The sequence below is a fragment of the Salminus brasiliensis genome, chromosome 21 (assembly GCF_030463535.1).
Source record: "Salminus brasiliensis chromosome 21, fSalBra1.hap2, whole genome shotgun sequence".
In the NCBI taxonomy this organism is placed as follows: Eukaryota; Metazoa; Chordata; class Actinopteri; order Characiformes; family Bryconidae; genus Salminus; species Salminus brasiliensis.
In genome coordinates, this window is record NC_132898.1 from 4,732,583 (window position 1) to 4,746,117 (window position 13,535).

A 13,535-nucleotide genomic window follows, 5' to 3' on the forward strand; every position below is an offset into this window, starting at 1 on the left:
AAGTCTCACCCACACACTTCTGTTATTATTTCCCATACCTGTGCACTTTCTACTGGTGTCTTCTTTCTTGGAGGAGCTCATGAGCTTGCAGTTGAAGTTCTCCTCCCAGAACTCTGCGAACCACACGTTCCTCCTGTTGTTCTCCAGCGTGCGCGAGGTGAAGTAGGCATCGAACCCTGAAACGGACCAAACGCAAGTGCCTTAAAACAAAATTCTGCCAGATCGTTTCACCCACAGGGCAATTTTCCATACACGGCTGTTCATAAATGATCATATGGATACAAATCATACACAATCCTATAGAAGATAAGTGCCTCAGGTGTTAATTAGGGCAGTAAAATCATGCTTAAATGGATATTTGAGCCTCATATGTTATTCGATATGTTATGTAATGTTTCGTAGCACAGAATTGCATCATTTACATTTACATTGAAGGCATTTAGCAGACGCTCTTATCCGTAGCGACCTACAAAAGTGCTCCACTGTTTACTCAGGAAATACCCATAGCTAGTTGGTAGAGGCTGGAGTCCATAAGATACCTCTAAGCTAGTCTGGAGACCACGATACTCGGCACTAGACTTCGCCCAAGTGCTCTTCGGCTACTCCTACACCTCCTAAAATTCTTCTAAAACCTTCTAAACAAGATCATGCAGCTCCAAGCAGTTTGCTAATCGCAGTTACGTTTCTGCTCGGGGGTCTTTTACTCCACCGCTTTGCTAAAACACTGCGCCGATTGCGTACTGTGTTTCACAAGCTACAACGTTTAAATCAGATGATTGCTGGCTTATTTGCATGTCAAGTAAACAGGCTACCAAGGCTTTGTGCCTGGAGTCCCAGCACCGTCAGCGCCAGCGTGGAGATTATAGCATTAGCAGAAGAAGGAGCTTGGCCTGCATCTCTTATGTCACTGCTTTGTAAAATCAGGTTTGACCCATGTTCTTTCTTTCTTTTTCAAAAGCTCCCTAGATTGCAAAGGCAGCAACTTCACCCCCAGATTGCTTCACGTTGAAAAAAATAAGTGTGGGGGAATTAAAAGCTGATAAGGTATTATCAGCAGACTGCTGCAGCAGCAGCAGCTCCTTGAGCGAGTCTCCAGGTAACGTGGACTTGTAGAGCAGAAAGAAGCACAAGCTGGACCCTTTGCTATAAGCTCAGAGACTGCAGAATGCCCAAGCTTGCCATATCTGGCACTCCCACACAACGCACCCTCAGCCAGCGTCTCCAGGGCTGCAGCAAGTTGAGGATGTCAAACATCTCTTCCTTAGCAACTGCAAGGCCGGTTTCGTGGAGACGCATTCGTTTCACCCACACATAAGAGGAGAAGGGCAATTTTCCATACACGGCTGTTCATACACGATCATATAGATAAGAATCAAACACAATCATATAGAGGGTAAGTGCCTCAGGTGTTAATTAGGGCAGTAAAATATTTGAGTCTAAATTAGCAATTTATATGTTATTCGATATGTTATGTAATGTTTCATAGCACAGAATTGCACCATTTACATTTACACTGAAGGCATTTAGCACATTTAGCACATCCATAGCGACCTACAAAAGTGCTTCACTGTTTACTGTAGTCAGGAAATACCCATAGCTAGTTAGTAGAGGCTGGAGTCCATAAGATCCATAAGAAGCTTAGGCCAGTATAGAGACCACGATACTCGGCACTACACTTGGACATCGACGTCCCAGGGGAAGTTCGTTTCACCACTTCAGTGCCAGGACAGAAAAAAGCCTGGATGCTGGTCTTCCGTGGATCTTAAAGGATGGCGGGTCGAGCCGAGCTGAGCCGTACTCAAAGCTCGAAGGGCTTGAAGGGCTTGTGGTGGTGCAGATCGGCTTTTGACCATTGCCATCAAGTAGGCATGGAGGGGCTGGTCCAGTCTTGGCTTTGTAGTCCAGGGTTCTGAATCTGATCTGGCTAACTGAGATATCTTCAGTAATGCCATGGAGAACCTTGAAGAACCTTTGAAGGACCATGCTTCTACCAGAGAAGTTAGTGGTAGAAACATGAGCAATGCAACAGAGTTAGCAAAAAAACGGCATGCAACGCTAGCCAATTAGCTAACTTTAGCAAAGGGAGTCAGGAATTGTGGGGGGATATATGAAATCAAATGGAATTACTGTTCGGATGGACTTGCCTTAGGTCAGATTTGCTTTAGCACTACTGCTTCAGAGTTTCTTGTATGTATGATCTGTCGCAAGTGGACATCTCCTGAGAAAAGGGCTAGAAAAGGCCAGTGAGAAATGAATAGAAACCTACAAGATCTGCTGTAAATCCAGTGTGTGTGGAGTATTATTTCATCTCTGCCCTGACAAAACAAAGCAAAACAAACATGAAGAGAAAAAAAAAAGCTCTGTTTGCCCAGAGGCTACAGTTGAGGCTAGACATGGAAATTGTTTAAGAAGCTTAATCACACTTTAAGCACTAAAATATGGTCTCCAGAAAGTGACTAATTACCAAACAGAGCTGAAAGAGGCAAATCTGAATATAATCACGTGCATGAATTCTAATAACACAAGCTTTTCTTTTAATGGGGATATTGTAGATCTTCCTCAACTGGACTGCTAACGTGGACCAATGCCAACATTTAGACTACAGGTCAAGCAGAATGGGATGTTATTGAATGCATCCAGTCGAAATCTCACGTAGCCAGCGTGTCTTGGGAGTTGGTTGGGAGTTTAAATAGCTGCCTTTACCCTCAGCTTGGGAAAGACATGGAAGTGCACTTACCCATTTTCCCAAGAAATGCTGAGCAATTATTGTAGCCACATATGGGTTCTAATAGCGTGACAGCTGAAAAGTATATCTATCTATATACACAAATATCTTCTGTCTGTACTCAGAACGGAAGTAAGTACAGCTTTCTTATCCCAATTCAACCCCATTTCCATTCTTTTCTCCATTAATTTAGACATTCCCAACCAGTGCTGCGAGGATAAAGGTCAATACAAGCTTCCTCTGAGACTTCCTCTGGTTGGCTGGATTCCTCTAAGCCAGCTGAGCCAACTGCTTCGTATCTCTAAATGCAACGTCATTGGAGCTCAACATGCTTGTAGGAGGACACTAACTTCTGGTTGTGCTATACCACATAATGGACATTCACACTGGCTAGCATTGTGCTAAATAGTGGGAGAGGGAAGGTCATCCTACCCACCCAGAAAGAGAAAGGCCAGTTATGATCTCCTGAATTAAAAGGTTGGGACAATGGTTAATTAATAATGTATAAATAGTAATACATTGGGATAATTTGGCAGCTTTTGTTTTTAAGTTTAACCTCAAAACTCTATCATATTCATAGATTTATAACCCAAACTCAAAATATTTGTTATTAAATCATATTTTAAATATTTTTAATGTTTATTATTTTTGCTTGATTATACAGTAAAGTGACAAAAGCTATATTAATTTTTGTATTTATTTACATTTCTATCAATAATCGGTTAAATCTTAAGAGCCATGGATGTTATAGTTTGATATATATATATATATATATATATGTATGTGTGTGTTTGTGTGTGTGTGTGTGTGTGTGTGTGTGTGTGTGAACATATATTTCAGATTGTTCAGGTCCAGAACAGGTCAGGAAATCTAGCCATCACATACTCCAATCAGCCATTACATTAAAACCACTTATAGGTGATGTAAATAATATTGATTATCTGGGTCCAATGGCAGTTGTCAAAGGGTAGCTATATATATTAGACAGCAAATGAACAATCAGTTCTTTGGAAGTTGGCAAGCATAAGACTCTACACTTTGACAAGAGCCAAATTTTGATGGCTTGAAAACTGGGTCAGAACATCTCCAAAACACCAGGCACGTCTTGTGGGGTGTTTCCAATATGCTGCAAGGAAGTACGACCAGTGAACCAGCGACAGGGTCATGGATGCCCAAGGCTCACTGATGTGACCCATGGAGGCCCCACCTTAACCTCACAACTAATAGGACCTAATGGATCTGCTGTTAACGTCTTAGTGCCAGATACCACATGACACCTTCCCAAAGGTCTTGTGGAGTCCATGCCTTGATGGGTCAGAGCTGCTTTGGCAGCACAAGGGGGACCTACACATAACTATGTAATATACTGCTGAAATTGTCCTCAAACCTCAGCAAGACTAAATGTTGTGTGAAAATGTATCATGATGATCTAAATTTGTGCCGAATCATCCACCCTTAGTCTCGATCATTACAAAAGCTGACCAGCTCCACCCTCAGCAATTAACAGGCAGACTGTGTACGTCGCCTTGTTATCCGAGTCAGTGACTCAACAATGACACTCGCTTATAAATATTAACATTGTATCTAAAATAAGGATCCAGACCCCATTTTATATTTAGCCGAAGGCCACCGGGGAGTGGGGTTAGACACGTAAGCCCAGTTCAATGGGAACGCCACTTGAAAAGATCCATTACAGCACCCAGTTTCCCATTCATAATTCAGCATCCTAATGTATTTAAATGGATAAGGCCTCTCTGACTTAGGGATGTGGTAGACTTCTCTTTTCTCTTTTTTTCTCCATTAAGGATGACCCTTGAGTGAAGTGGCAGATCACTAATGACAGGCTATATCATCAGAGGCTGAGGGTCTTCTCTCGAGAACATCATTGAGGAACGTGGTGCTTCTACATATCATTCTGGGGGCAGGAGTTTGAGCTGTGAAGTGTATATAACAGCACTCTGCTGTTAGGGAGGCTGATATTTGGCAAATACACCATGATGGTGCTTCAAGATCATTTCACAACACACAGAATGTGTGACGATAAACAGCAAAACAATAGTACCACAAGGTCAAAATTGACCTTTTTAACCTTTTAGTTCATGTCTGTGGTCGTACTTATCACAATGGGTCCACTTTACACATTTCCCGGACGTTATTTTATGCCTGTAGGTCCATTTATACTATATGTGTGACATAATTCATCTTCTTCTCACCCCATTCCAACATATCTAGAGCCCTCTGTAGTAACTCTTAATGCAGCAAGGTTTATTACACACTAAGGGGTATTACCGAGTAACCACAGGGACCATAGTCCATAGGCTTCTCAAGGCTTTTGTTACTGGGCCTCTAAGACTGGCGTACGTAAACAACCTCATTTGTAGTTTGATTGGCCTCAGAAATCTAGGCTGGGACACTCCGGATTTCTGTGTGAATGGGCGGGCCAAACTGCTGTAAGCTAAAGTGCCAAATTTCCATATATGGCCTGTCTAGGCTGGGAACCCACCAGTATGTTTTGTTTACATATTAAAGCAAAGTCAGTTTTACATGTCTAAATGTCAGTGGACACCCTATCCCCCTGCTTTCAGCCATTTCCAGTTGCATCCATTGCTGACACAGATGTGCAAGTGCACACACATAGCTGGCCTACTGTGTCTAATGCCAGACGTGGGCTAGTAGACAGGCATAAAGCCCCCCCATCATTGAGCTGGGGAGCAGTGAAACTGCTGTGTTCTCTGGAATGATGGTTGGTGCTCCATCCAGTACTGTTGGGATGAGTTGGGGGAGTTGGGGATGATGAGGTGGGTGGGGTGGTCATTATGCAACATTATCCCGACCCAGCTAACGCTCTTGTTGCTAAATGCAATCAAACCCTCACAGCAAGTCTCCAAAATCTAATAGAAAGTCCAGAAATGCCAACGGCCAGAATGCTTGTGGTTTTACAGTCAGCATCATCTAATAGACCTTATACTGCAAGGCTTTTGGAACATGGAGCCTAGGCCGAAGTTATGCCCCCCCCCCCGCTAACCGCAAGCCAGCAGATTTCAGCCCACGCTTGGCATTGGGCATTCAGCCAACAGGTTCATGTTTATCTGCTTCAGTCTAAGAGCCTATTGTATTGGCAGAACCTCTCTACAGAGGCTAGACAAGCTTTGTGCGTCTGCATGCATTTGCACATCTGTGTCAGCAATGGGTGTAACTTAAAGTAGCTAAATGCATTCATTACAAGGGGTGTCCACAAATATTTGGACATATGGTGTAAATCAATCCAGAGTGTCTCCTTATAGAAACTGTCACTACAATACGTCTGTATTATCATCCATAGAAAGACTAGATGGGATCAGAATCAGCGATACTCAGCATCAAGATACTTTTCTGATCTGATCGGGAGGCAAAAAAAAAAAGTATATGGACTGTGTCCCTAATTGCAAAGCTCTCGGGAAATGGATTTGCATTTAATTGAAACAACAGGAATGATCATCAAAGCAAACGAGATTAGCATATGTACGAACGGCCCTGACGGCACATTAGCGGAGCGTAATGGAATCATTTACTTCATGAATCTTTGAAGGAATTAGAATCAAGACATGTCACCTTCCGCTTCCCACGACATCAGTTCACCACGCAGGACGGATAGCTGCACCGGTTCCAGCCAGTCGGTGTGAGGAAGCCTATGTGACAGTGGCTGGTCTTAATGACACTTCAAATAAAGTGGCAAAGCCTCCGGTGACACGCCAGTTTTTAGTGTATAGCGACAGGCCATGTTTGGCCGTGACGTGATGGCCTGTGCCAGGTTAAACGTTGCTCAAAGCCTCGGGGGAAAAAAAAGGCAAACCAAACCGGCTCTGGAAATCACCAGCGCTCACGCCCCTAAACGCCACTCCGCGTTACGCGCGACTCCAGATAAGCTGTCAGCCAGCGTCCGACCTACCGTAGGCCTGCGATGCTTGCAGTTTGCTATCTGAGGCTCGGAAGCAAGCTCGGAACAGATGGAAACATCACACCTTCGGATCGATCCCGCTGAAGCAGGCATCGGAGCGGTGTTGATTAGGAAACACATAATGATTAATAACAGTGGGTGCCACGCTTCTGCAATTTCCCATGGACCGTTTGCACATCCGTGGAAAAAAGGACGAAAACAAATAAGCTATTTTGCTGGAGAAAGTGCTAGCGCTGGACGCGGCAATCCCAGCAGTGTGAAAGACACTAAAATATGTTGATTAATGGCATTCTGAAGAGGCGAGGGGTTTCTGAGAGAGATTCACGTGGTAATTTACTGCCGTCGTCAAGATCTTTCTCTCAGTTTCTCGTCAAATTGGGCACAGCAGTAAATTCCCCATTCCCCAGCAACTTCCCTATTCGTACAAAGCACCAAGCACAAGACGTATATACAACATTTTAGATGTATACACCGATCAGCCATAACATTAAAACCACAGGGTCACAGGGTGGGATCTACATAGCAGGCAGCAAGCAACTGCACAGTCAGTTCTTGAAGTTGATGTGGTTGGGTCAGGACATCTCTATAAAGATCTTCAGATCAGTGGTCAGTCCCTAAACCTATACCAGAAGTGTTCCAAGAAAGGAGAACCGGCGAAACGGCGAGAGGGTCATGGGTACCTTTCATTGGCTCATTGACAGTTAAAGGATCTGCTGCTAACGTCTTGGTGCCAGATACCACAGTCACCTTCTGGGGTCTTGTGGAGCCCAGGCCTCAAAGGGTCAGAGCTATTGTGGTGGCATGAGGAGGACCTTCACAATATTAGATATTAGATATTAGCCAAACACTTACATACTCATTCATTCATATATTCATCCCAATTTTATATATTTATATATACTGCTGCTACCTTTTTAATTTCTCTACTTTTCCTATTTATGTTTACCCTTTTTATGTTTTATAATATTTTATTATTTTATTTATTCAATATTGCTCTTTGGGTGTAAGTGGGACCTTGAGATCACAGTTTCGTTCCACCCCATGTACCTGTCAGCCCCTCGGTATCGCGCCCTCGGTATCGCTGCAGCCCACAGGCCCAAATAAGGACTTCCGCCTTAGTTTCGTCATGTTCGTGTTCATATGTGTTTGGTTCTTTTCACCGATTCGTGATTCGGTTCTGATTGTCCTTTTGTTTGGTTCATGTGTTTCACCTGGGACTGGGGGTACTTAAGGAGCCTCAACACCGTGGCTCAACGCTAAGAATTGTAGCGTTTGGAACCTTGAGGTCGCCCAAGAGGTTCCCCGTACGACTAAGGTGTGTTAAGGTCAGCTTTTGCTCGGTATATGAGCAGGTCACTCTGCTAACCATGCTATCAGCAAGGCTCACTCGCTTGCTCACTGTCAGGATACACTGGCTACCCATGTCCCAGCAAGGTGACCCACGCTCACAGCAGCGGGCTGCAGTTCCAGGTTTGGTCGGCCCAGCCGTTTTTGCTCAGTAGCTGGTCCCCCAGCTCTCCCCCCTTTTATCTTTATGGCGCCGGTCGAGCGCAACTTGCGTTAACCCCTGTTTAACCCAGGCCCTGCCTGTAGGTTCAGCTCAGCTCCCAGTTTCTCCTGGTCCCAGGTTCGTTTTGTTCCGCCCTTTCATTTGTCTCTTGTATTCCTGTATTTAATGTTACGGCTGGTTGATGTATATAAAAATATACACAACTACAATTACTGCAGTAACAGCTAGAGGTGAGCTTCATTCCCTACATAGGAAACTATGGGGGGGAAAAAAGGAATAAAACATAAGGGATTTGACACAAAGCAAAATGGTGATGAGATTAATTATTAACATCTCAGCCACTTAATTATTCAGTTCTCCACAAATTATCTCTCCCTGACCAAAAGTGTTTAACTTGGGGGAGGCCCTGCAGTTTTCTCTAACTGCTTTCACTGACTCAGAGAATACCAAAAAAATCAATACACTGTATATGACTGTAAGGCTGCCAGTGCAGAAGGGTACAAAGGAGGTGAGCAGGCATTCAACCCAGTACTTTTCAAAGTACCGGGTTGATCCCCTGCCATACAGACAGAGGTTTAATCCCCTTAACCATAGAGAGCACTAATCAGTAGAAGCTGTGTGTACAAATAAGCTGGCCTATTTAACAGGCCCAAAGTGTGCCCAGAAAGCCTTGAAGGTCCAACACACCGTTATCATATCAAGCATTTAAAAAATGGTCTGGGGTCAGCAGTATTGTGCGCAGCTGATGCCATGAATTATGAGTCATATGGACAAATCATGGAGGGACAATTGCAGAGCTCCCGCTGTCAAAGAGTCATCTACGGCCAAACACAATGAGCACCCAAACAAACAAACCCAGTTGGGGGTCACTGCGGAGGCACGCGTCCCTGCCGTGACTTTAATGGACAAATTACAATTAGAGCAAGAGGCTGAAATGCCACATGATAAGCCTGAAAAGAACCACTTTGTGCTCGGTTTGAACAAATTATAGACCAGGCTACTGATGTCAAATCCCGACTGGCTCATGCAAATCGGTCAACCGCCAGTAGGGCTCTTTACTATCTCTGTTTATCAGTGAACCACTTTGTCTTTTTCCTAAAGTGCCTTATGGCTATATTCAAAAGTCAGGTTGTCAAGTCAAAAGGTTCAAGTTGTTCCAGAAAAGTAAAAAAAGAATAATAATGGGCCGCAAAACTGATACCATCTGACCTAAAAACAAAAAAAGGAACTGGAAAGGCCTGGAAGAAGTTTATAAAAGTTACATTCTGGGAATAGTCTTGGCCTCAGTAATTAGAGCATTGGATTGTTGATCAGATGGTTGTGGGTTCAATACCCATACAAGCTAAACTGCCTACACTCCTGGGTCTTCAAGTAGGGCTAAACCTTCTCAAGTCCTTGGCTTGGCTGTTGGGTCAGTGCTAGTTCATTGGTTAGAGCAGTGGGTTATTGATTAGAGAGCTGTGGGTTCAATACCCATGTTTGCTTAGCTGTTGCTGTTTAATTAGGAAGAGTTTCAGTTTTTTCCAGAAAAGATAAAAATAAATAATAATAATGGGCAAAACTGATGCCACCTGACCTTCAAAACAGAACCAAGAAACCAAGGAGATGTAAGGGCCTGGAAATAGTTTACGGAACAGTGTGGGTTGGCTCAGTTGTGGGTTATTGATCAGATGGTTGTGGGGGTAATACCCATGTAAGCTAAGCTGCCACTGCTGGGTCCTCAAGCAGGGCTAAAACTTCTCAAGTCCAGGGGTAACATGGTTTGGCTGTTGGCACAGTGCTAGTTCATTGGTTAGAACGCTGGGTTATTGATCAGTAGGATTGTGGGTTCAATGCCCATGTCTGCTAAGCTGTCACTATTTAATCAGGAAGAGTTTCCATTTTTTCCAGACAAGATAAAAAAAAATAACTGATGCCACCTGACCTCAAAACAGAACCATGACACCAAGAAGATAGAAGAGCCTGGAAGTAGTTTACAGAACAGTGTGGGTTGGCTCAGTTGTGGGTTATTGATCAGATGGTTGTGGGTTTAATACCCATGTAAGCTAAGCTGCCACTGCTGGGTCCTCAAGCATGGCTAAAACTTCTCAAGTCCAGTGGAAACAGGGCATGGCTGTTGGTGCAGTGCTTGTTCATTGGTTAGAACGCTGGGTTACTGATCAGTAGGATTGTTGGTTCAATGCCCATGTCTGCAATGCTGCCACTGTTGGGCCCTCTCAACCTTTGAACTTCTTTGTTCTACAGCAAAAATCTGCTATACTATGTAAGTTAGAGAAGGGAAGACTGGTTTGATCCCCTGGCTTTACTGGCTTCTGTGCTATATCGTTGGCACCTTATCGATGAAAAAGGGTTATCAGGAGTGTAGAACCACCTAAACAGCTACAGAAAGTTGTCAAGTAACGAAGCACAAAATGGGGAGCGGTGCAAGGCCAAGAGGTGATGACGTAACGTTGCGGGGTAATGGAGATGGGCAATGTGATTAGTTCTCCTGCTCCAACATCCCTTCCCCATTTCCTCGCTGTTTGTCACTTCGGCGCACTCGACCCATTCAGTGAGTGCTATGCATTCTGACAGACTGCCAGCCAGATTTCAGCTCGAGTTAGCTGACTGGTGAGCGAGCAACCATTGTACTGCGGAGCCGCCTCACTTAGCGGTGCGGCTCTTAGCGCTGTAATACATACGGAAGAAAAAAAAACAAGAGGAAACAAAAAAAGAGTCGTTCAAAACAAAACACTGTAGTCGAGACCTGGATTCGGCGGCGGCTGAACACAGCAGCGTGGCAGAGTTATCAATCAAGTCAGGGCGATGTTTTAAACATGGGGAGAGATTAGCATCCTCTGTCTCTATTGTGCAGGGAGCTGGACGAACTTATTAGCTTTGCTTGGTGCGCAGAGCCCGGGGAAAGCAGGTGGAAATGCATCAGTCTTGTGTTTTGCAGTCTTGCCTCATCTCACCTCATAACAAATGGGATCATAGTAGTTTCTGTAGCAGCAGTCCTGGCTGCAAGGGATGTGAAGATTGGGCGGCTAAGTCGATTAGCTGTTGACACTAATTACGCATTAAAGTTGCCACAAGTTAAACACAAAAGCAATATAATGTGCTATAAAGTTTGCAGGATATAGCAAGGCAAAAATATGTATATATATATATATAGTGTCGATGTCTATTAAATAATGACTTTACAGGAGTTTATTCCAAGTAATTTCGAGCATTTCTATTGGTCCATTCATGCAGAATTACAGAACAGCACAGCTATAGGTTTCAAACTATGGAGAAAACTAAAAGATGACAAAAATGAAGAATTTTTTTTACAGCAGTAATTTAAATGCCAAACCAATGCCATCTAACCACAAAACAAAACCAAGAAACCAAGGTGTTGGAAGGGCCTGGAAGTAGTCTACAAAAATTACATTCTGGGGGTAGTGTTGGCTCAGTAATTAGAGCCTTGGGTCATTGATCAGATGGTTGTGGGTTCAATACCCATGCAAGCTAAGCTGCCACTGCTGAGTCCTTGAGCAGGGCTACATCTTCTGAACTCCAGGGGTAGCAAAGGCTGTTGGTGTAGTGATAGTTTGTTGGTTAAAAGTTTTGTGTGGGTTATTGGAGGGTTGTGGGTTCAATACCCATGCAAGCTAAGCTGCCACTGTTTATATATGTAAATATGTACTTTATCCAATACAGTGCCAGATGCCTGAGCTTTTGTAGACCTGCTGAGTTTGGAGTAGTGTGCTGTAGTACTCCTAGCTGAGGAACTGCCAGGCCTGTCAGTCTGTCAGGACTGCTAACAATAAACTACTCCAACCTGGCCTGAGTGTGTTAGAGTCAAAATTGGCATTAGACATCATAATTAATAAATTAATATAATAATTAATCTTATAAACGCGATATGATACATCATCACACCTCCATGATGAAAACTGCCAAGCATTTGCGATACAATATCGCAATTTTTATTAGGTATGACAACTGGTTAGCTGTGGGGCAGCCGTAGCCTAAAGGTTAGAGATTGGGAGGTTGCTGGTTTAATCCCCATAAACCACAAAACTCCAGACACTGTATGTTGAACATGGTAGGGAAGCAAGCCCAGCCCAGCCCAGCGAGCAGAGAAGGTGAAAGGCCTTGCTCAAGGACCCAACAGAGGCAGCTTGCTAAGCTCGGGTATAGAACCCACAACCCTGTCATCAATAGCCCTAACAAATAGCTCTAACTGCTGCAGCACTTCCACAAAAACTCAGGCGTCTGACACTGACTAAGTTTCTGTAGCTCTGAGCTAAGACACACACAAGTCATCCAGATCAGCAGATGCTCATTTTTTTGTTTACTGTATATATCGTTGACGAAGCTGCTAACATTAGCTTGCTAGCTACACCAGAGTAGATTTTTTTCATGGCCAAGCTTCATGGCCAATAACTTTACCATTGCATGCCCTCGCCAGGCTTGAGACTGTAGCTTTAGCTTTGGCTAGAAAGCAGCCACCATGTTAGCATACTTCGTTACAGTAGCCTTAAGCGTTGATAATGCTAATTAAATGCAACATCCCATTAGACCAGCCACAATGGAGGAGTTTTATGCTGCACTGGTACCTTTTCCCCCTTCACCCCCCCGCTGTCAGATAAAAATCATTAATGATGTAGGCTTGTAAAACGCAGCAGTGTAGTCTCATAAAACTGCTATGTTCAGGAGTTATGTCTGCAGAATGCCTGGTGGTTTCTCGAGGCCACTACAAACATCCACAAAGCAGCGTGAGATCACACCAACCCCTGATAGGCTATTAAAGACAGGGTCAGTGATAAATGCCCTTTGGTCACTCGCTCTGTCAGCTTGGCTCAGTAATTAAAATTCAATTAAAATTTCCACTTTTATTATTATTATTATTTTTTTTTTTGTCAAAAGGATAGCAAAATTCATTTGCAGTAAATGGCATTTTTCTAAGACAAGTGTGCTCTCAAAATCTCAAGCATCTTCTAAAGCTGACAGTCTGGAGGAAGGAGGTGGTTGTGTGAAAAAGGTACCCAGGCTAATCGTGACGTGATGTTTCTGAGAGTGACGTTTTTTTAATAAAATCCTTATAGAATGCGGGTGAAGCTCTGACCAGTGGTGGCTCAGCGGTAAGAGCACTGGGCTGCTGACGCCAGGGTTGTGGGTTCAATACCCTTGCTCAACAAGCTGCCGCTTTTGGGCACCCGTGAGCAAGGTGATGTGATGGCTGGGTGCTGAAGTGATGGCTGCCCACTGCTCTGAGCACTTATTGTGTGTGTTTGACCACTAGTGTGGACTTGAATCTGGGTGTCTTGAGGTTCTTCACACTCATAGGAAATTCATGTTGGTGTTCATCATTGCAATACTGGGCAGACTGTTGGGAA

At 43.9% G+C, this 13,535-nt stretch overlaps 1 protein-coding gene across 2 annotated transcripts in view; it reads right to left on the minus strand.

The window, feature by feature from the left end:
- Positions 1 to 13,535, minus strand: part of grm7 (glutamate metabotropic receptor 7) — a 240,853-nt gene that overhangs the window by 97,719 nt on the left and 129,599 nt on the right. For both annotated transcript variants that reach the window (XM_072665645.1, XM_072665644.1), the window contains exon 5: positions 39 to 176. In XM_072665645.1, the coding sequence (XP_072521746.1) occupies positions 39 to 176 (138 nt within the window). The remainder of the gene's footprint in view (positions 1 to 38; positions 177 to 13,535) is intronic.